The sequence below is a fragment of the Chanodichthys erythropterus genome, chromosome 6 (assembly GCF_024489055.1).
Source record: "Chanodichthys erythropterus isolate Z2021 chromosome 6, ASM2448905v1, whole genome shotgun sequence".
NCBI lineage: Eukaryota > Metazoa > Chordata > Actinopteri > Cypriniformes > Xenocyprididae > Chanodichthys > Chanodichthys erythropterus.
The window spans coordinates 16,560,706-16,584,653 of NC_090226.1; the positions used below are offsets into that span (position 1 = coordinate 16,560,706).

Sequence of the window (23,948 nt, forward strand, 5' to 3'; positions counted from 1 at the left end):
GCAGCATTGACAAAACGTCTGTGCGAGTGTGTGTCCATAGCCTACTATATGTAGCCTATGTACATTTGAGAGAGCGCGAGAGAGTATGCGCTTTCAGGTCACAATAAAACGTATTTTGCAGCAGAAACCATGACAATAATTTTTTTTCATCCTATTGTTTACTATATTTATTTGTTTGGTCGTTGTGGGTTTTGTTTCTTTTGCGGTTGTAGGCTGTAAGGACCTATTGAAATAACTGAAATCATTTGGCGGAGTGATATGAAACTGTAATGCGGTCAAGACCTGCCTAGAACTACTTTAGCTGTGCGTTTCCCTGAAAAAAAAAAAAAAAAAAAAAAAAAAAATTGCACTCCTTAGAACGTTGATCAACCAATCAGATTCTAGCATTCAACAGCCCCGTAGTATCAAGTAAAAGTAATTTAGTTTATGAAGCTTCTGGACGAAATGGCACAGTACACAAGAACATATTTGTTTACAGACGGTTTATGTTGTGCTCACAAGTCCAAACATTTACCTAGAAGGAGCCATATGTTAAAATGAAATAACTTTAACACAGATTCAGTTTGTAAAGAAATCACTTTAATTCTGTACATGACCCAACAACAAAAAAGAGAGAAACTAAAATGAGAGAACATCTTCTGGTGCTCATGAAATTAATAGGTACATCCTCAGAAAAACTGGAAAAATACAAATGTCTAGTCTCCATTTTCCATCAGACTCTCCTGGCTATCATCGTTTTCCATCTTCTCATCATCTAAAAATGAACAAACGCAAATTTAGACCATACAACAGGCAGTATAACGATAGTGATTCAAAGACCAGCTGATTAAAAACCTGATCTGAACTAAAACTAATTGCAAAGGAATTCAGAATCAATATGTCCTTAGAATTTATTCAGGTAAACTACTTACTCTCCAAAGTCTGTTGAAGTTCCTGAATGGTGGTGAGAAGGACGTGGAACTGTTTCTTACGAAGTTCTAACTGAAGATTGGTTAAAAAAAAAAAAAAAAAGAGAGAGACGAGAGTAAATACTGTAAGATGTACGATGGTGTACCTCTACAAAATCATCAAGAAATACCACATTCCCTCACCTTGTCCTCCACATTCTCTTTGATGTGTGAAAGCTGCTGAAGCTCTTTGTCTAAAGCCTCAAGCTGCCTGCAAAAATAAGATCACAGAAACACTTCAATAGGTATAAGCATCCCTGCCATAAGGTATCCTGTTCGTCATATTATATAAGACATATACAGACTACACATTTAACCTCAACTGTAAAGTTTGATGAATAAAATGTGATTTCACCGAAATAAGAATTTCAAACTTACTTTAAGGTTTCATGTCTGTCTGGATGTTGTTTGATAACTCTGGCCAAAGCATCATACTCTACAAATAGGACAGGCAGAAATTAGCAATGAATTCAAATTTAAAATAAATAAGATTTTCTGAGCTGTATTGAACCTTGGCGGTTTTTCCGTATCCTTTTCGCTCTCTGGATTTCCTTTTTGCACTCTGCAATTTTTTCGTGGGCTGATGTTATACTTTTCTCTGTATTGGAAGAAACAAGAATATTTTGCTAAGTAACTGAACAAATGGTGATGGTAACATCTAACACAGTCACACAGACACATCAACTGGAGGTCTTACCAATATCTGCATAGATTTCTTCATAATTTTCCATTTCTTTCAGGTTCATGTTGTACACGAGCAGGGTCTTCCCCATGGAGAATTCACACTGAGCCAGAGATGTCAACATCCTCTGATACTGTGAGAACCTGCAGCAACAAAGTCAAGCATGCAAAAGCATTTATACATAAAGCTATCCTAACGAATAAGGAATATTTGGAAAAATAAAATGTCGGCTGTAAAATTTGACCCAAGATCACACATTATAATAGATTAAATTACCCTTCCTCTGGTGAGAAATTGGAGTGGCACCATTTGGTGAAGCTCTTCATGAGCACATTAATGCGCCTATCGTCTCCAGCTCCATCTCCATCGATCAGAAGACGCTTCCGAATTACCTCATCTTTGAAGAGACACAAATACCATTTAAGACGTATTGTTTAGTATATACATACATAAACATACAATTCTGGAGTACATGTAATACTACATATATAAGCTACTTTAAGCGTTTCCAAACTCACTATAATTTCGATGAAATCGCAGTAAATACCATAAGATACATATACCATGTTTGTGCATTTCTTTAGTGAATCAGTTCTAGCATCTCACATGGCTAATTAGCTATGATTCCTCATGTTGTTCTCATTTCAAGTTCCTTTAGTTTACAAAAACACTGATAGTCGGGCACCGTTGTAATAAATCATACTGGTTTGCCACATAAATAGCAAACACAAAATAAACGCGAAAAACAAAGAAATTCTTACCATCAGTGATGCTACCCATTCTCCAATAGGCTAACTGAACTATTCGAAAAAACTTTATTGACAGGCGCGCGCGCAGACACAAACAGCAGCGCCCCGCCTCTGTTGCGAAGCAAATGAGCCGAACCCGACGACCCCACAGCGCGTATCTTAGCAATTCCCAATTGCAAGGTTTTGTTTCATCGTTATTGAGTCATTTCAGAGTTGTGCGTAAATTACTCTTTTAAACGTTTCAACCATAAGTGTGACTTTTAGAAATGCTGTATCGGTAAGCAGTTCAGTAGTTTTTGACAGTGGTGGGAGGTCCGACTCGTTTCCGCGAATCGGTTCATTAGAACAGTTCGTTTTTTAAAGAACCTTTAAAAAACGATTCAGCAGTTCTTTTACGCCTGAACGTCAGTTTAGTTTGTTGTAGCCATGATTTAGCTTATAAAAGCATTAAGTCATTTAGAACATGAATATAATATGCGTTTATGTTAAGAAATAGTAAAACCGTTTAAAAAAACAACGATTCAGCAAGTCTTTACTCCATAACAAGTTCAGTTTGTTGTAGCCATGATTCAGCTCATAAAAAAACAAAACAAAACATAAATTCATTTAGGCTAATATGAAAGTCCTTAAACATGAATATAACATGCATCTACTTTAAGAAATATGACTGAAGACTATTGTGAACCGGTTCAAAAAGATCCGACTCAAAATTTCACGAATCGCTACAGCCTATTTAAAGGTGCCCAAGAACCAGTTTTTACAAGATGTAGCTAATATAAGTCTAAGGTGTCCCCATGAAGTTGTGTTTGTGCATTATACAGACTGCAAGTGTTTAAAAATGAAAATAGCGACAACTCTCTTGTCTCCGTGAATACAGTAAGAAACGATGGTAACTTTAACCACATTTAACAGTATATTAGCAACATGCTAACGACACATTTAGAAAGACAATTTACAAATATCACTAAAAATATCACGTAATCATGGATCATGTCAGTTATTATTGCTCCATCTGCCATTTTTCGCTATTGTTCTTGCTTACTTACCTAGTCTGATGATTCAGCTGTGTACATCCAGACATCCTGCCCTTGTCTAATGCCTTGAACATGAGCTGGCATATGCAAATATTGGGGGCGTACATATTAATGATCCTGACTGTTACGTAACAGTCGGTGTTATGTTGAGATTCGCCTGTTCTTCGGAGGTCTTTTAAACAAATGAAATTTACATAAGAAGGAGGAAACAATGGAGTTTGAGACTCAATGTATGTCTTTTCCATGTACTGAACTCTTGTTATTCAACTATGGCACCTTTAAATTAAACAGCCTATATAAATTTCCATTTCCCCCCTCAGCATTTTATCACCAAAGTTCATTTTAAACTAAAGAACTGTTAAAAAATAAAAAAAAATAAGCATTTCTTACACCATCAGTTTAGCCATGATTCAGATCATAAAAGCAATTTTAAATAATAAACTAATTAAAATACATTTTACTTTAAACAAGTTACTAAATAAAATGAATAAAATAAATAACATCGGTAAAATATAAATATATTTTTTTTTAAACTTTGATTTTAATATATTAAAATATATAGGCCCTATTTGATTAAAATATTAGAATACAATAGATAATAGAAAACACAATGTAATGTAATCAACATAATTTCCCCACAGTATTAAGTAGATCTTTATACTTTAAATTATATAAGTGCATAAATAAAATACACATTTTCATTATGAAATAGCACAATTTATTCACATTTCTTGGTTAAGACAGTTTTTTATGTTTTAATTCGCTCTTATTATCTCAGTCATTCTTTGGTTCTTGACTCATTACGAATTGGACTTCTCGGTTCAAAGAGTCGGTTTTGTGAACTGGCTCAACTTATTCATTGAAAAGATTCGACTCAAAGGCTTCATTACAGCAAATCCCTAAACAGCAAAGATTTTTATCCTCATTATTAGATTGCCAAAGTTACTTTAAAGTTGTGTCGGCTGCATGTGGCTCTGGTGTTTTTAGTTCTCCATATGTATTCAGTTTGACAGTGATCTAACGTTATAGCGAAGTGCAGTAGCAGGCTGCGTTTCAAAACCCAGTGAGCTGCCTACCTAGAAAGCCTATTTGGGCACCAAGGGCGCGTCTGGGACGCTTGTGAAAATTGTGAAAGCGTCCCAACTGCTCAAATGACTCACAGAAACGCATTGGAACGTTACAAGCGCGCGTACGACGCCCAGAAATGCTGTCTAGTCAGGCGGCGCTTTCGTTTTTGACACACCACCATACTGTCCAGTGACAGGCGTGCTCGGTGCATGCGTGCTGCTGGAGTCAGTCAGTGACGTTCTTGTCCCAGAATGCTGCCTGGTAAACAGACATGGAAGCACCTGGTGAAGACCTCCACAGTCACTGAGCACTGCACTCGCTCTTTGAACTGATTTTCATTTTCAATATACCCTAAAGCCTGCGCCTTTGTTCTCTCTGGCACTCTACCGGGACCTCTGAAGTCCAGGGCATTGGTAAGAGAACAATGATGACATCGAGATCAGCTGCTAATGTCTGTTCTGCCAGTTAGCCAGTTGCATGCTACAGCAGTGCCACCAATGGCTCAGCTGCTCAGTTAGCGAGGAAGCTAAACCTGCTGCCGTCCCCTCCCCCTCTTATGTGTGTAACATTTTATTTTGGTGACGTAATACTCAAGTTTACTTTGTTCTTTTCGCACTGACGACAAACCCGCTATGTTTAGTCCTTGTAGAAAAGTTGTTGTAGGAGCCTTTCTAATGACTGGTGGATCTCGCCATTATTGCTTTCACTTTCCCAAGTGCACTTGCTCAGTTGAAGTTACCTAGTGGATGCAAACAAGTGGACAGGGCAAGCAATTAATGGAGCCGTAAGAGTGGAAACATTAGCTTAACACTTTTAAAACTGGGACAGGACATGGCATTTGACAGAAGGGCTCATGGCTTTCAAAGTTTTAAATGAAACTTTACACAAAAGGGGCGTCATTGAGGAGGGGAAGAGCAGAGGTGTTTACAGAACACACAAACACATACATACATGCATATATAGGCGCTATATATAATTTTGTGTGCATATATTTATATTTTTGGTTACACTTTACAATAAGGTTTCATTTGCAAACATTAGTTAACAATTAAAAAAGCATATATTATTCTTAGTTCATGTTTACTTTAACATTTACTGGTACATGCTTAAAAAATTGTACTTACACTAACATGAACTAACAATTACCAGTTGCATTTGTATTAACTAACATTAACAATGTAATACTGTTACAAAATGTTAGATTGGATGGATATCCATGTTGGAAATATATCAGATCCTACCCTGGCTCCTGTCAAAAGATATCTGTTTTGTCGGGTGTCCAAAACCAGTAAAACCTGTCAACAGCAAGTATTGTCTGGTACCCAAAAGTCTAATAACAGTAATCTATCAGCCTGAGAGTTTGACTGAGAAAGTCAGGAAAGAGGAGATGATAGTAAAAAGAGTGGAGTTTAGTGAATAATCTTAGTTGTGTATGTTTCAATGCTCAGACTATGTCTGACCAGTACAAATCCAACAAGTGTTATTTATCCAAAAGCTTTGGAAAATGATGTTCTGTGACATTAAAACCTTGAAATGAAGACATTATCTTATCTCCTACTCATAAGGACAAACATCCCTTGAACCACACAATCATAAGATTAAACAGCAATAGAAAGGAAATATAGTAATGTAAAATATATAAAAATAAAATGACAAATGAATAATAATAATATAAATGATAAATCAAATGACAACAACATAAATGACTAATGATCATCAAATTAAATGTATATAAACAACATATTGACTGTTTCTTCAAATTAATAATAATATTTCAAAGATACTGGAATAAACAAGCTTGGAACGTCACGGCTTCAGATGTGCATGCTAAATTTGGAATGTTAATTGTTTTTAGTGTAACTCTAGGCACTCCCCGTAAGGTGTTTACAAAGAGTGGGTGTTTGCACTGGAAACTGAAAGATCTTTCATAGTTTTGTAGAATGGTAGAAACACCGAAGAGGAAATCTTTGACACCGCAAAGAACATTTCATCGTATTTCATAAATCAGCCTCCGTTTCCCTTATACCAACACTCGATGCGTAATGCATTCATAACTTTCCAATGACTCAAACAACAGACTAGTAGTTTCAGTTAACATCAGAATGATGCTGTTTCTGTTATTTCCTCAATTTATTTTGAAATTACTGGTATAAAGTCAATTATAATTTATTCAGATATGCATTGTAATGACTTACCAGAAATATTTTTTATTTTACATAAATGGATGAAGTTAATTAGGTTATGAATTTGAACTGATGCTACTGATGCAAGAAAGTCAAAATGTTTTCACTAGTTTCTTATATCCCTGAGACGGATTATCAGGCTGTCAACTGTAGGGCTCTCAGATGGTTAGCTGGGGATAGTCGTTATTGGATTGGATTACTCTTGTAGCGACGGGCTCCTCCATAAGTAGATCTTGAGCTAGTAACAAACTGTAGAGAAGAAAGCCACAGTCAGAATCTGTTGGCCTTAGGTCATGAAGGCTCCTCTGTCAAAAACCACACAATCTCATGGCAAGTCATAGCTATTTTGCATTTTGGAAAATTGTTTGTATGAATTTGTATGTTCTCTTTCATATGTTTTTGTATGATCTGCTTATGCTCCAGTGGTGGTTATGGAACGACCTTCATGCTTACTTCTATCTAAAAATCGTACATTTTTGTATGCTTCACATGTAAATTAGATATAAATTCGATACAAAATTGCCACCTCATACAATAGTTATGTTTTCCCTTGAGATTGGGTTAAAGGGTTAGTTACATTTTGTCATTAATTACTCACCCTCATGTCGTTCCAAACCTGTAAGACTTTTGTTCATCTTTAGAACACAAATTAAGATAATTTTTAATAACTTTTTGACCCCTCTATAGATATAACCACTTCCAAATCCCAGAAAGGTAGTAAAGACATTGTTAAAATAGTCCATGTGACTACAGTGGTGGTTCAACCTTAAAGGTGCTCTAAGTGATCCTGGGTGGAGTAAATTCCTGTTGACGTTCGAAGTTTTGTCAAACAAAACAGAGGCTAGCTAGACCCTCCCTCCTCCTCCTCCTTCCCCTCCCCTCCGTGCTTCCTGAAACAGTCATGAATGCGCATTTAAAATCATTCTTGTCGGTTATTGGCTGGAGCGTGTTTATTATGATTCGTGGTCCAGGCTGCACCAGTTTGTTTTTATTGCTGTTTTTGGATCTTGTGGCGACTACAGATACCGCGTTTTTTTACAGTGTGTTCAGGGGACACGCAGCTAGCAGATAGTGAGGAGATGTTTCCTGTATGTGACAAAAAATGTTTTGGCCTAAAAACACGTGACATTGCTTAGAGCACCTTTAATGTTACAAAGTGACAAGAATAATTTTACTTTTTAAAAATGCCCCCCAAAATAATTACATTATTCAACAATTTCTCCCCTTTCATTCTCCTATGTGGTTTACGTTTTAAACACAGTGCAGAACGACAGCTCAGTATTCAGTAAGGATTATTGTTGAATAAAGCCGTTATTTTTGTTTTGTTTTTGCGCAAAAAGTATTCTCGTCGCTTTATAACAATAAGGTTGAATCACATAGACTATTTTAACGATGTCTTTACAACCTTTCTGGACCTTGAAAGTGGTTATGATGTTACTGTCTATAGGGGGGTCAAAAAGCTCTCGGATTTCATAAAAAATATCGTATTTTGTGTTCCAAAGATGAACGAAGGTCTTACGGCAGGGGTGTCCAAACTCTGTACTGGAGGGCCACTGTCCTGCCGAGTTTAGCTCCAACTTGCCTCAACACACCTGCCTGAAAGTTCCTAGTATGCCTAGTAAAGCCCGGGATACACTGCACGATTTTAGCAATCCTGTAAGATCATTACTTTATCACACTGTGTGACATGGATCTATTAAACTTGGGTATGACATGCATGTAGACTGTACGATCTTGACACCTATTGACTCGATATGCTACGATGCAAGTTTCTATAGAAGAATAAAATGTCATCAGCTTGCGCTAGTGGTAAAAAAAAAGACCATGTTGAATCACACTTTGGCAGTTGTAGTTTTTATGTGTGCTGAAAAAAAAGGAAGCGGCGAGAGAAGAAGGGAAAAGGGCTTGAGGTAAACAGTTTTAAAGGTGCCCTAGAATTAAAAATCGAATTTTTATTGGCATAGTTAAATAACAAGAGTTCAGTACATGGAAATGACATACAGTGAGTTTCAAACTCCATTGTTTCCTCCTTCTTATATAAATCTCATTTGTTTAAAAGACCTCCGAAGAACAGGCGAATCTCAACATAACACTGACTGTTACGTAACAGTCGGGGTGTACGCCCCAATATTTGCATATGCCAGCCCATGTTCCCAACATTATGAAAGGCTTTAGACAAGGGCAGAACGTCTGGATCTGTGCACAGCTGAATCATCAGACTAGGAAAGCAAGCAAGAACAATAGCGAAAAATGGCAGATGGAGCAATAATAACTGACATGATTCATGATATCATGATATTTTTAGTGATATTTGTAAACTGTCTTTCTAAATGTTTTGTTAGCATGTTGTTAATGTACTGTTAAATGTGGTTAAAGTTACCATCGTTTCTTACTGTATTCACGGAGACAAGAGCCGTCACTATTTTCATTATTAAACACTTGCAGTCTGTATAATTCATAAACACAACTTCATTCTTTATAAATCTCTCCAACAGTGTAGCATTAGCCGTTAGCCACAGAGAACTCTCAAACTCATTCAGAATCAAATGTAAACATCCAAATAAATGCAATACTCACATAATCTGACGCATACATGCCGCATGCATGACGCATGCATGACGAACACTTTGTAAAGATCCATTTTGAGGGTTATATTAGCTGTGTGAGGCAAGCACGAGCTCCGTGGGTGGGGAGCGTGAGCATTTAAAGGGGCCGCAACATGAATCGGCGCATTTCTAATTATGCCCCAAAATAGGCAGTTAAAAAAATGAATAAAAAAAAATCTATGGGGTATTTTGGGCTGAAACTTCACAGACACATTCAGGGGACACCTTAGACTTATATTACATCTTGTAAAAAAACATTCAATGGCACCTTTAAGTTTTAGTCAGTAGATGTAGGTCGTAGCAGCAAACACACTGTGCGTTGATCATGCTGAATTTCTGACACTGTCAGAAAATTATCGTAGACTATCTTTGGCCACTAGACCAGGAAAAACGGCTGTCTTTGAACCTCTCTCACTGTACGACATAGGACCACTGATTAAGAGCCACGATCACAGAAATTGCCATGATTGTTTCACGATGGCAGTCTTTCGTCTGGGACAGCCAAAAATCTTTCAGTGTATCCGGGCTTAAGACCTTGATTAGCTGGGTCAGGTGTGTTTAATTGGGGTTGGAGCAGGAATGGACACCCCTGGCTTCCCCTTGCCTGCCCAGAAATTTCATTTTTGGGTGAACTAACCCTTTAAGCCATGTGCACACTGTATGATTTATAATAGTCCTTTACGACTGTTGCTTGTCAGACTGCACGAACATGATCCCAGCTGTAAGCCATGTCACACTGTGGGATCTCAGTTGTCATTAATGTCAGACTGTACGGCAGTCAAGACTTCTTAAAAACAAGAGACGTCTGGAGTTTTACATCATCAATCCGTCACCCGTTCAGTAATGTGAGCTGCATTTATAGTGGGATAGAAATGGTGGCTAGTAAACAAAAACAACCTCTTGCGTTAATTTTGATCATGGCTTCTCTTAAATAGAAAACAGGAAAAAATGAAGATGAAGTGTGTGGAGCAAGTGGTGGTTTGTTGTTGTCTCATTAATTGCGTCATCAGGTTTGGCGCTCCTATTGGTTTTTGATTTGATGGTTGTTGTAGGATTAGCCACACTACAGGACTGTGCGTCAAATATTCGGACACGGTGGTCATTAATGTCAAACTAACGATCAAAGGCTTCAGATTTTGGCCTAGGATCCAAGGAATCTTTTAGGCTTCACAAAATTTGTCTCAAGCGGCCAAAATCATACAGTGTGAACCTGGCTTTAGTCAAAAAATGAACAACTAATTGCCTAAACTTTGATTAGTACACACTGAGTATTGAAAAAAATGCTGCTAACATGCCCCTTCCTCTGTTTCCTTTCCGCAGATTCCCTCACCAGCTTGTGTGGCAGTCTGGAATCACCAAAGCTGATGAGGATCTACTGACTTGACCAGTTTTGTTCCAATTTTTACTTTTGACAAGGTATGATGTAATGTTATCAAAGATAAAATAATGAACACAATTTCACTCCAGGTTTTTTATTTTATTTTTTATCACACCTAAGGGCATATTATATTTTTAATACATTTTATATGTTTATTTGTATACTGTTAAAAATTAAAAGTTGAGAAAACTTAAAAGTGTAAGGCAACAAACTTCAGCAGATTTTTGAGTTTTCTCAACTTGTTTTTTAGGAGATTTTTGAGTTTTCTCAACTTTTTGTTGTATAAACTGAATACAACAAGTTGAGAACTCAAAAATCTGCTGAAGTTTGTTGCCTTAAACTTTTAAGTTTTCTCAACTTTTGATTTTTTACAGTGTAGTTTTGAAGCTTTAACTAAGGGTATTACTAGGTATTACTATGTCTTTAATGGGCTATTGTAGTTAAATGTTAATAGATTCATATTATAATACAGTAAGGACTAGTCCTCTTATATTGACACAAAAGGCATGATTTTTCAAGATTGAATACACTTAAAGAGGGTAAACAGAGTACATTTTCACAATAAACCAGCTCATGCATATCTTACACACATGACTTATGTTTAATATGAATGCATACATTTAGTTAATGACTCATAATTTATCACAAAATCAATTTAAAACAAAATCTGATTAAGACATGTTTGACTCTACTATCTGTTCTTATTCTAGATGAATTGGCCCAGACATATTTGATTGTATATGAGACACATTCTTCCAAGTGGAGAAATGGCTAAGTATAGCCTAGAAATTATTTGCTAATGCCTGTGCTCCAAAATGTGATTAATAACACGTGGCTGATCAGAGTACATTAATTTCAGAGCACGCAAAAGTGTGGAAGGTTTTTTTTTTTTATATATATATATGAACTTTATAACAGTCTTTAACTATACCTCTAACTTAATTATCAACCAGATAGTGTTTCTGAAAGTTTGGTAAAGAATTGCAGCAATGCAGGTTCAAACTGTGCTTTGGATAAATGACTGTTTTGAAAATGTCAAATCTAGATATGCTTAATACCTGTGTGAGGAAACAATGCTCAGTGCATCAAATGATTAATCTCTGGCTGTCATTAAAATGGCCTGCCAACCTGCCATGTAAAGGTCTCTCCATTGTTTGCCTTATGCACTATTGTTTTAACCTCCAGTTGTTTAAGTGAACACTTGTTTTGCTCCTTGGATTGCCCAGTGTAACAAACTGCATGCATTGAAAAAAATAGTGAAACTGTGTTTTATGTCTAGTCGCAATTGCAACCGGGGGAAACTACAGAGTCAAATATTTGTCAAATTGCTCAGTAAGACCCAGCAGAAATTTGCAGACAATAATTATCTAATACTTTATTTTACTATCAAGCAGTTGTGGGCAAAAGGGAATGGTAATCCTTGAATAAAAACACATTTATTTGGACTTTTACGCTTTATTAATTTAACAATTTATATACAAATAAATGTCACAATGGGGCTCTGGGTTTCCTACTGGTCACAAATGTGACCATGGTCATGTTTACATGTATTGTGATCAGATTTTATATGAAAAAGCAATCTTAATGATACAATAAAAACAGACAATTTAAATATAATTATTTAAATATGTATCAGATATGATAGTTGTATCTGTATAGACTGTTTTTCAGAGGGACAAACTAAAATTAAACGGCTCTAGTTGTGCGACTATTTACACAAAAATGTTCACATGAAATAAAGACAGTACGCACTTTTATGTATATTTTATAACTCTGTATAAAATAAGCTACATAAAAACATTTTGGACCCTTCAAAATCGAAAGTAAATTTTGGTCACAAATATATTATCTAGACTAGTGACATTAAATCTGTTAGCATTTGTTGTAGGTCAAATAAAGTCATACAAACGAGTAGGTGTCATTTTTTTTCTAAAAAAAAAAAAAAAAAAAAAGATGTAGATTTAATTTGTCTAGTTGCCTATTTCCTTATTGTCATGTCCTAAATTTAGGGGCGTCAATATCTAGAGAATGGGGAATTCCCAAGCCCGTTGATTCACCTTTTTAAATAAAAAACATAAAGAAGATACACGTTTTAATATAGGCTTTGTGACAGTGTAATAAGGTAAACATTCAGGTGAAACCCATATTTCTAGTATGTCGCGCATACTTGTCAGTGAAATGAAGTTTTGAGGTCGTCTTTAAACTTTTATCTCTGTAATCTGCTCCTAACGTACGTTTCGAGACACGCCGTCTCGTGCAGCACGTATCTGGGGAAGAACGACGACCGAGCTCGCGAGCTAGTGAATGAATCGCGCGTTCGGCTCAATGTCATTCATTGAAGGAATCCGCTCGGCCACCTTAAGCGCTCACTGCTGTGTTGTTACATTGTAGCGGAAAGAATGTCGGAAAGGGCCGATGATGACGTCAGGGGGGAGCAGCAGCAGCAGCGCAGAGCGGCCAGGCAGCTGAAGCAGCAGCCACAGTTCCAGCGGGGAGAAGCCTCCACAGCAATGGCGACTGTTGCGGAGCGCAGATCCCTGCCTAGTCCTGAAATAATGCTGGGACAGCCTTGGAGCAGCTGGGTCGATGCTGTGAAACTCTACGGGAGCGACGGTGAGTTAATCGGCCGCCGTCGGCCATTGCGTTTCAGCGGGCAGCCGCGTCAGATCGCGAGCGTTTGCCCGATTGCGTGCAGTTTTGAAATATTAAGAAACGCGAGAACAAGCCAGCAAGTGTAACTATTTATGTAACACGACCCAAATCGCTTCCTCAGGTACAGAATTGGAAGAAAGTTTGAAAGAGTGCGGGAAAAATCGCGAAGCCATGAGACTCTGCAGAGACGGTGAGTAGTGTTGCTTTCTCTGGTCAAAGGTGTGTTTTTGTTTTGGTGGTGTGTCCACACTTTTCACGCACCGGCTCACTGTGAAACAAGTGCGGCTGACTTTTGACAGAACTGTCCTTGAAAACTCTGCTCTTACGATAGTCAAAAGCCTTTTATATGCGTGTGTTTACATAGTCTGAAACATTAGTTATTATACATGTCTGGGTTGCATGTTAGCACTTGTGAGTTGGAGTTGAAATTAAAAGATTTTAAAAGTAGAATACATGCTATATACATGTAATTATCATGCTTGAAATGTTTTAAATGTGTTCAGACACCATTATGACATTTGAATAGAAACCTGCAAGCATAGTGTATTTGAATAAGTTTACTGTAGTCGCACGTTTTTTGATACACTAAGTATTTAAATGTCAGTCTGGATTGTACGCTTAATTATATTTATTTTACACATTTCTATTTCTCTGTATAAGTGACAGTTCATCCAGGAAACAATTCCGTGTCTCTACGTCCTCTAAAAGTACACTACACAATTTCAATGTTTCATGTATTAATTTACCAGATAAGTGTCTGTGTGATAAGTGCACCGTAAAACCCAGTAAGTTACGGTAACTCAAACTGTTTGAGGAAACATATTGCCTTAAACCATTTAAGTTTAAAAACTAATATTTATTGAGTCAAAGAGAATGAATATTCAATGAAATGATAAATCCACTTAAATACTTTATGTAATAATTAAGTTGCATAAAAACAATAAAATCACACCCTTTAATTTCACTCAAAACTCTTACTGTTAACTGCTAGCTAACAATAGTAGAAGCACATCTGCATGTACTATTGTAATTAGCACAGAGACTAACACTGTGCTGAAGTGTGCACAGACATTGCTTTTTAAATAAAGCAGTGTGTAGATTTTGTGATTTGGCCAATCCTCGACTTGATCACAGGCTCTGCTCTTCACCACAGTGGTAACCCTCAAAACTCAGAAACTCTTTAAATTCCAACATAACAGAACATCAAACTCTAACAGATCTCTCCTTCTCCCAGGAAACACATAAAATAACACTTAATTTTAACATTTACTTTCTGTTTTTACTGTTATTTTTATTTCTTATGCATTCCTTTTTTATTCGTATGTATTTAGTTCTTCTTTATGTAAAGCACTTTGAATTACCATTGTGTATGAAATGTGCTATACAAATAAAATTCCCTTGCCTTGCCTTGCCTTGCCTTGCCTTTAACAGTCAGAAACAAAGCATGCCGGGAACTAGAAATCTACTGTAACTCATTCAGTTTAAAATAATCAGTTATTGAGTTCACATAACTTTTTTCTATTAAGTACAATGAACTTAATATTAGTAAAATGAACTAATTTCATGTAGTAAAGATTTTACAGTGTGGGGAAATGCAGTTTTTTGTCTTGTATAATAAAATAATCGAAAGAAATAATTATTTCATTTATTAATGTTTTGTTAACTAGCTGCTTCACGTTGTGGTCCTGATCACCCTGTTTATTTTGTGATATTGACTGGCTTACTAGATTTAAATGAATATAAGTGACTCAGCTGTATCATTTACATGTCTAATGGTCAAGGTAGTTGTCGATCATTTTTTTAAATCCTCCTTTTGTAAATGTAATCTGTATAACTAACATATTATTAGATGACACCTTGCAGTTGCAGTCATACCTGTTTTTAAGTATATTAATTTTGAATCACTTTGATTTAGATCATTCTAGTAGATCTTAGCTTTGTCCTAAGTTGCCATGAAGTTAATAAACATGTCACCACCAGGGCTTTTTCTCTCTTTTTCTGTCAGTATAGGAAGCGTGAGATACTGTACCTGTCAGGGCACTTATCCAACAGGGCATTTGCATTGACAAACAAAAGAGCCATCATGTGCACCACTGCTCCATTGCACAGTTGAGAGTAAATTGGTTACGTCTTGAAAGACTCAAAGTCGTCGCACAGGAGTCTGTCAGATATGTTAACCTTTGGGTTGCATAAGAAGAAAAACAATACCTTTTGCCTGTATGGACTGAAATCAATGATTTTATGTTATCTTTTAATTAGTGTTTTCTATCTAAATTCTGATTTATTTTAAGCATAACTATTCTCAGGTCAGAGTAAAGCCAAAGTCTTGAATACATCTTTATGAAGGTTGTAGTTTCAGTTTCAGCTTCGCCTACGCCTAAAATATTTATGCGTTACTGGATGTATTGAAAGCAGCATATGTTGTGCTGTAGATGTGGAAATTATTGCTTATATGAATTATCTTAAGAGCACCATGTGTTGTATAGTCAGGAACTGGCCCACAGGATGGTCCAGGGAAAAAATGGAAAGGAAAAAAATTCACATCAATATATAGTATTAATATAATATATTCATAATAGTTAAAGGGACAGTTTATGCAAAAATAAAAATTCTGTTTACTCTGTTGTTCCAAATAGAGGTGTGAATCTTCACTTCATTCCGTTCGATTGCGGTTCAAAGTGCACTTAAGACATAACCAATTGTTTACGTGAATGCTCGATAAATAATTCTTTGTGCATCTGACCATTCAAGTGTAATTTGCCACTAAAGAGAACTGAATTCAGGATTGCATGCTGTCTGAAATGGCAGTTTTCTGTGCATGCGCTTCAGCTGTGTGTCAGTCAGAATGAGTAACACAGTGGTATTTTTTTTTATTGCACTTAATAACTCTTTAACACCAAGCACATTGCACACTTCCTGCACTTTCTAATACATGTTCATGTTCATACATGTATATGTTCTTTTTTCTAGAAACCAAAATGAAATATCTGCTTTTTAAGAAGTTATGTACATTTATCTACAAACATCAGATGCAAGTGATTTACTTCCGATTTAATTATTATTTAATTTTTTTTTATTCTTTTGATGCAGAATCGTTCATTTCATATCTGCATCACAAATTAATTATATTCCACAGCTCTAGTTCCAAACCTTTCTTTCTGTCTTTCTTTCAAACTTACTTTCTTCTGTGAAACACAAAAAATATTTTAAAGGATGTTTGTAACTAAACCATTTTGATGACCATTGACTTCCATTTGTATAAAAAAAAACAGACATTTCTCAAATTCTATTATGTTTTGCAGAAGAAAGAAAGTCATACAGGTTTGGTATGTCATGAGGGTAAGTAAATTATGGCAGAATATTTTTGGGGTGAACTGTCCCTTTAAAGCTTGTGCAGCTTTTGGTGAATCTGTGAATGACACTATCCCAGAGAAACCCAGTCCCTTGTGGCAGTAATTAAAACACAGACAGGTACATAGAAAGAATATTATAAAAATAGATTTTTACGTTTGAATGATAATTAGAGATATTAATACTGATCCATTGTTGCTGCCATTTGACTGAGAAGCAAGCCTGTCATAGAGCTTCCATCTTTAGCCCAAATTTTTTGCAAATGTTCAGTTTTAGATGGCTTATTAAAGCTCTAAATGTATTATTAAAAGCACTAATGTAACCAGCGTGCCTCATTCCTGTTCTTGACAATCTCTCACAAACTACAGAACTGCTCTGAGATTAGTAAAAAGCCAACTTACTTTATGAAAATGTTTGATCATCTGGTCCAAAGGCAATGGAGGCCAGTAGTTGTGATTGGGCTCTTTAATTACCCATTTGTGACTCATTTGTGATGGTTGTGATGGATGACATAACCATCCATGTTACTATGTTACTAAACCTCAGTGATGACAAATAAATGATGCACATCACTGCCTTTTTAAAGGGTTAGTTCACCCAAAAATGAAAATTCTGTCCTTAATTACTCATTCTCATGTTGTTGCAAACCTGTAAGACCTTCGTTCATCTTCAGAACACAAATTAAGATATTTTTGATGAAATCTGAGAGCTCTCTGACCCCTCCATAGACAGCAATTTAATTTCCACTGTTGAGGCCCAGAAAGGTACTAAAGACATCATTAAAATAGTCCACATGACTGCAGTGGTTCAACCTTAAATGGGTCATGAACTGCATTGTTTTATTGTTTTATAATGTTTCGTGGTGTACACTTATAATTCTTAGTATGCTTTTTATATCCAAAATTGTTATAATTTAGAAATAAAAGGCATTTTTGCTACCCTGATTTTAGCCCTTTTATTTGAACGCTCTGTTTTAAGGGGCATATCTGCTGTGAGACTTCAGTGTAAATGCCCACTGCTGTGATTGGCTAACATCTTTCCATTTGAAATAGCCAAGTATTACTCTCTCTTTTAGCACGTCTTTACTATTACAGCTCTCAAGGTTAACTAATTATGAAAAGTGCTGCATTACATTTAGATCTCTGGCATTATATTCATATCGTGGCATGAAAGGTTGCACTGATGAACAGCTGATCACAGACATGTTGAGCGCATGAAAGCAGTGATCTCGTCATTGCAACTCATTTTCTGTACGCTAACAAATGTTTTAATCCTCACTAACAGTGCAAACGTGATATAACTAAGAGATTCGTTAAATAAAAAGGGAGTTTTGGTGCGAGTCCAGAACTCAGTCACTGATAAACTCTGGCTGTTTGATTGACAGCTCCAACGATTGCAAAGGGAGAGTTCTTTGATCGCTTTCTTTATATAATTTAATTACTGTTAAAGGTGCCCTAGAACTTTTTTTAAAAAGTTGTAATATAAGTCTAAGGTGTCCCCTGAATGTGTCTGTAAAGTTTCAGCTCAAAATACCCCATAGATTTTTTTTTTAATTCATTTTTTTAACTGCCTATTTTGTTATATTGTTTACATTTGATTCTGAATGAATTTGAGGCTGTGCTCCGTGGCTAATGGCTAATGCTACACTATTGGAGAGATTTATAAAGAATGAAGTTGTGTTTATGAATTATACAGACTGCAAGTGTTTAATAATGAAAATAGCGACAGCTCTTGTCTCCGTAAATACAGTAATAAACGATGGTAACTTTAACCACATTTAACAGTACATTATCAACATGTTAACGAAACATTTAGAAAGACAATTTACAAATATCACTAAAAATATCATGATATCATGGATCATGTCAGTTATTATTGCTCCATCTGCCATTTTTCGCTGTTGTTCTTGCTTGCTTACCTAGTCTGTTGATTCAGCTGTGCACAGATCCAGACGTTAATACTGCCTGCCCTTGTCTAATGCCTTTCATAATGTTGGGAACATGGGCTGGCATATGCAAATATTGGGGGCGTACACCCCGACTGTTACGTAACAGTCGATGTTATGTTGAGATTCGCCTGTTCTTCGGAGGTCTTTTAAACAAATGAGATTTATATAAGAAGGAGGAAACAATGGAGTTTGAGACTCACTGTATGTCATTTCCATGTACTGAACTCTTGTTATTTGACTATGCCAAGATAAATTTAACTTTTCATTCGAGGGTACCTTTAAATAAGATTATTTTCATCCTACAAAGAGAAACAATGTGAAGTTGATCGTTAAGTCACTGGTTTGATTTACTGATACATAGACAAAGAACTTCTGACTGTAATGAATCATTACATATCAGATCAGGCATTAGAACAGTAGGAGTAACTCAGTTAATTACATGTTGTTGCATCACTGTCGAGTCCATATCGTAAAAGTCTGTTTGCAAAGCCTGCGCCGAAATGCGATTGATTTACCAAAGAATCCACAGGAAATGTACCGAATAGAAATAAGATAGTGTCAACTGAGACATTCACATTGTTGAAAATAAATAACCATATTGCTAGCATAAGGATCCCTTTGTAATGTTATTTTTGTCCTGTTGTATTGCTTTCTCCTCTTCATCTCACTAATATGCCAGTGGGCGGGGCTAACGTTGCAATGATGAAGTAGGCGTTGATTTATTCTGCGGAGGTGGCGTTTCACCTATATATGACACGCACATTCCAGGATCAGTCTTTCAATGGGCCTGGTGTCAATAAAAGCTTTTAGTGGAGTAACAAGAAGGATTTCAGTTCTGAAATTTACAGGATATTCTTATAGTACGATGACCTCTTATATGTCAAAAGCTTGAGGAAAAGTTGGTTTCTCAATTCATGACCCCTTTAATTTTATGTTTAATTTTATTTATCGCTCAGTGTTCCGCTCTATGCTCATGCAGAGCTCAGTTGCTCATGCCCCATGCGAACGCTCCATTCATATACTGCTCACGCTCATCAGTAAAGCAAAGTCCACTCAATATCTGTTGAATCTGATTCTGTTGTATAGAACTGAATAAAGAATAATATATTAATATTTAGTGTGTTACTTTCAAAAATGTGTGGTTATTTGATTGGCCTGTATTTTTAAATTCAGTATCATTAAAATTAAAAAGTCTAATATTAATATAGTTATACAAAAAAAGCTAATTTAAAATTAGAAATAAATCATTTTTAAAAAGCATTTTCAGTTTCAGTTTTCGGACAAGTACATTCAGAATTTTGCTGTAATATATATATATAAGATTCTTTGATGAATAGAAGTTCATAGAAGAACAGCATTTATTTGAAACAATAACCTTTTGTAACATTATAAATGCCTTCACTGTCACTTTTCAATTTGTTGCATCCTTGCTGAATATTAATTCAGTATTAATTTCTTTTAAAAATGACTGACCCTAAACATTCGAACTGTAGTGTGTTTGTAAATAATGTTTTTAGATTTCATAGGGACATGAAAAGTTGATTTTGTTTCAGTCTGGTTTATGTGATCAGTACATCATCTTGCTGCCAGACCACTGATGATAGCGGTTCATGGTTCGAGACCAGCAGGTTTAACAGGCCAATGGGGGCCAGTTTTGAAAAGGGGTATTTAAGATGACCATTTCCATCAGTGACTAAACAGTGATTACTAAACAGTGATTACAAAACCAAAAAAAACTCCTGAAGCTGCAGGATCTTGAGATACTCCCAGAAGCTGGTGTTTCCACAAAAACGAACATAAACACTCCATTTCACACTTGCACGCCTGCCGTACAGTGATCAGTGAAAGGTGACTGAATGGAGAGATGTGTGGTGAGGATGTTGCAGCTCTTCATCAGAGGGGTGGAGACGCAGACACACCAGGCGTGGAGTTAAACCTGCGAGTGTGTTCGTGCACTGGGCTTCTAAGAGCTTCTCTACCTAGATCGTTTATCAATGACAATGAAGGGGATGGTCAAATTATCTGCTCTCAGTCTCTCTTTCTCTTTCTCTCTCTCTCTCTCTCTCTCTCTCTCTCTCTCTCTCTTTCTCTCTTTCTTCTTGTCTCTCCCTCTCACCTTATCGCTATCTGTGTTTCTCTCTCGCTTTGTCACAATCTCCTTTTCTCTCCCTCCATTTTCATATCCATCGCTTCCGTCCTCATCTCTGTTGTCTCTCTTTCAGCACATTTTGTCTGTCCTCCACTTCCTCCCAGACCTGAGACACATGATTAGAAGACACTAGAATGTCTGTGGTTTTCAAGTCAACCCAGTTCTGATGAAGCGAGCGTATCCTGTCTGCATCTGTGATATGCTGTCATAAGCATGTTGTTGTCTAATGTTGGGATTGATATCCGGAGGAGCGCTAAGGCTCAGGTTTTATTTCATTGTTATGCCGGAAAGCTCATTTGGAATTTTTAAAGGACACATACTGCTGATGTTTCTCTCTGTAAGAAGCCCTCAAAGCTGTAGTTAAACATACAGGACTCTGAATGAATCACTGTCTGTGTGCTCTACCTGTATGAATTTGTCGAAATTATGAATGCTGTCTAGTGTAGTAGTACTTACTTACTAGGGATGTAACAATATCCTTGTTCCACGATTTAATACATATCACGATACTGAACTTTCAATATGATATTATGGTAACACTTTATTTTAAGGTCTTTTAACTAGTTGCTTATTAGCATTCATATTACTAGAATATTGGCTGATTATTAGTGATTGTTAAGCACATATTAATGCCTTATTCTGCATGACAGTACCTAAACTTAACAACTACCTTAAAGGTGCCCTAGAATTAAAAATTGAATTTATCTTGGCATAGTTAAATAACAAGAGTTCAGTATATGGAAATGACATACAGTGAGTCTCAAACTCCATTGTTTCCTCCTCCTTATATAAATCTCATTTGTTTAAAAGACCTCTGAAGAACAGGCGAATCTCAACATAACACCGACTGTTACGCCCCCAATATTTGCATATGCCAGCCCATGTTCCCAACATTATGAAAGGCATTAGACAAGGGCAGCCAGTATAAACGTCTGGATCTGTGCACAGCTGAATCATCAGACTAGGTAAGCAAGCAAGAACAATTGCGAAAAATGGCAGATGGAGCGATAATAACTGACATAATTCATGATATCATGATATTTTTAGTGATATTTGTAAATTGTCTTTCTAAATGTTTCGTTAGCATGTTGATAATGTACTGTTAAATGTGGTTAAAGTTACCATCATTTCTTACTGTATTCATGGAGACGAGTCGTCGCTATTTTCATTATTAAACACTTGCAGTCTGTATAATTCATAAACACAACTAAATTCTTTATAAATCTCTCCAACAGTGTGTAATGTTAGCTTTAACCACGGAGCAAAACCTCAAACTCATTCGTATGAGTATGTAAACATCCAAATAAATACAATACTCACATAATCCGACGTATACATGCAGTATGCATGATGAACACTTTGTAAAGATCCATTTTGAGGGTTATATTAGCTGTGTAAACTTTATGCACTGTTTAAGGCAAGCACGAGCTCCGTGGGCGAGGAGCGTGAGCATTTAAAGGGGCCGCAACATGAATCGGTGCATTTCTAATTATGCCCCAAAATAGGCAGTTAAAAAAATTAATTTAAAAAACATCTATGGGGTATTTTGAGCTGAAACTTCACAGACACATTCAGGAGACACCTTAGACTTATATTACATCTTGTAAAAAACGTTCGATGGCACCTTAAATAGCTATTAATAAGAAGTAAATTAGGAGTTTATTGAGGGAAAGGTCGTAGTTAATAGTGAATAAATGTTTCTTATACTAAAGTGTTAACATTTGGGGATTACATTGGGGGTGGAAATGAATAGGCTTGGACTTGGTGCTGGTAACCCATTACACAGGACAATGTGGATAACAGAATAAAAATATATATGATTCTGAAGCTGAAAATACAGAATAATTTTAGACAAGTATGCTTGCATTCTGTAATTGACTAGATATATTTAAAATAATGTAGGCCACTTTTACTGGTAACACAAGACATTTGGCATTATCATGACCAACAAATATTTCCCCACTGCATTATTATACATTATATTCAGTATTATAGAATGTGTACGTGGGTAATGTAGTACTGACACTAAAACTATAAACTTGAATTCACACAGTTATTTTTATTTTGGGTGAACTATGCACAATACATATTGTCATTATCCATGATATACATTGTTTAATTTTTGTATTGCATGATATATTGTTACACCCCTAGTACTTACTGACAATTTAAATATACCTTGCCCACTCAGATGACTCAGGCTTCAACATCTGCAACATCCGTTGTGAATATCTGCTGAGAAAATTCCCTAAAATTTGTATAAATATAAGAGCATTCTTAAAACATACAAAAATATCAGGTCTATGTACACATGCATCAGACAGACATATTTCAGCTGTTGTGTTGTCACATCTTAATCTTATTTCAAAATGATTTTTGAGAGGCTATATTAAGTTAAGTTAAATATTTTTAATATAATCAATTGTACTACAATAATGAGGTAAATTTACAGCATTCGTTTCAGTTATATGGAGTGTGTGTATGTATGGTTCAGAAGTTTTGTGTCGGTAAGATTATTATTATTATTGTTGTTGTATATATATGTTGTTTTTTTTAAAGAAATCATTACTTCATAAAGGAAGAATTTGATTAATCATAAGTGACTGAAGACTTTTACATTCTTACAAATACATATTTCAAACAAATGCTGTTTTTCTTGTTGTAAACTTTAAATTCACCAAAGAATCCTGAAAAAAAAAAAATGGTTTGGTCATGGTTTGCACAAAAATATTAAGCAGCATAACTGTTTTCAACATTGATAATAATAAGAAATCTTTATTGAGCAGCAAATCCGCATATTAGAATGATTTCTGAAGGATCATGTGACACTGAAGAAGGACTGGAGTAGTGATGTTGACAATACAGCTTTGCTATCACAGGAATAAATTACATTTTAAAATGTACTAAATTAGAAAATAGTTATTTTAAATTATAACAATATTTCACAATACCACTGCTTTTTACTTTATTCTGCCTTGGTGAGCATAAGAGACCATCTTACAGACCACAAAGGAAGTGTAACAAACAAAATTTTCACAAATGTGAGATACTGATAGTTTAAAAATTTCTTTAAGATACACCTAAATGCATAGACTGATATTTGATAAAGTGATACTCATTTTTCCTGTTTGACCTTTTGTCATCAGATTGCACTTCTCCTTTTGAATTGTTTTGTTTGGTTGCACTCACACAGTGATGTTT

The 23,948-nt window shown here is 35.9% G+C and overlaps 2 protein-coding genes across 4 annotated transcripts in view; one reads left to right on the plus strand and one right to left on the minus strand.

The window, feature by feature from the left end:
• Positions 1 to 567: 567 nt before the first annotated feature.
• On the minus strand, positions 568 to 2,457 carry thoc7 (THO complex 7). The gene is made up of 8 exons (XM_067387339.1): positions 2,391 to 2,457; positions 1,906 to 2,026; positions 1,645 to 1,772; positions 1,459 to 1,545; positions 1,326 to 1,383; positions 1,092 to 1,158; positions 912 to 981; positions 568 to 754 (listed from the first exon to the last, which is right to left on the minus strand). The coding sequence occupies exons 1-8, from the start codon at positions 2,407 to 2,409 to the stop codon at positions 696 to 698; spliced, it is 609 nt and encodes a 202-aa protein (XP_067243440.1). The 5' UTR covers positions 2,410 to 2,457; the 3' UTR covers positions 568 to 695.
• A 2,290-nt stretch (positions 2,458 to 4,747) lies between these two features.
• The window catches only part of LOC137021590 (ataxin-7), a 36,449-nt gene continuing 17,248 nt past the window's right edge, over positions 4,748 to 23,948 (plus strand). For all 3 annotated transcript variants that reach the window (XM_067388250.1, XM_067388251.1, XM_067388252.1), the window contains exons 1-4: positions 4,748 to 4,893; positions 10,590 to 10,685; positions 13,039 to 13,260; positions 13,421 to 13,489. In XM_067388250.1, the coding sequence (XP_067244351.1) occupies positions 13,047 to 13,260; positions 13,421 to 13,489 (283 nt within the window). In that variant the 5' untranslated portion in view covers positions 4,748 to 4,893; positions 10,590 to 10,685; positions 13,039 to 13,046. The remainder of the gene's footprint in view (positions 4,894 to 10,589; positions 10,686 to 13,038; positions 13,261 to 13,420; positions 13,490 to 23,948) is intronic.

Excerpts from the sequence above, each read along its gene's own strand:
- thoc7 (XM_067387339.1), bottom strand. Across the intron at positions 1,546-1,644 it reads AGAAATCTATGCAGATATTG|AGAAAAGTATAACATCAGCC; the intron begins GTAAGACCTCCA and ends CTTCCAATACAG. Across the intron at positions 1,159-1,325 it reads GACAGACATGAAACCTTAAA|GCAGCTTGAGGCTTTAGACA; the intron begins GTAAGTTTGAAA and ends TTATTTTTGCAG.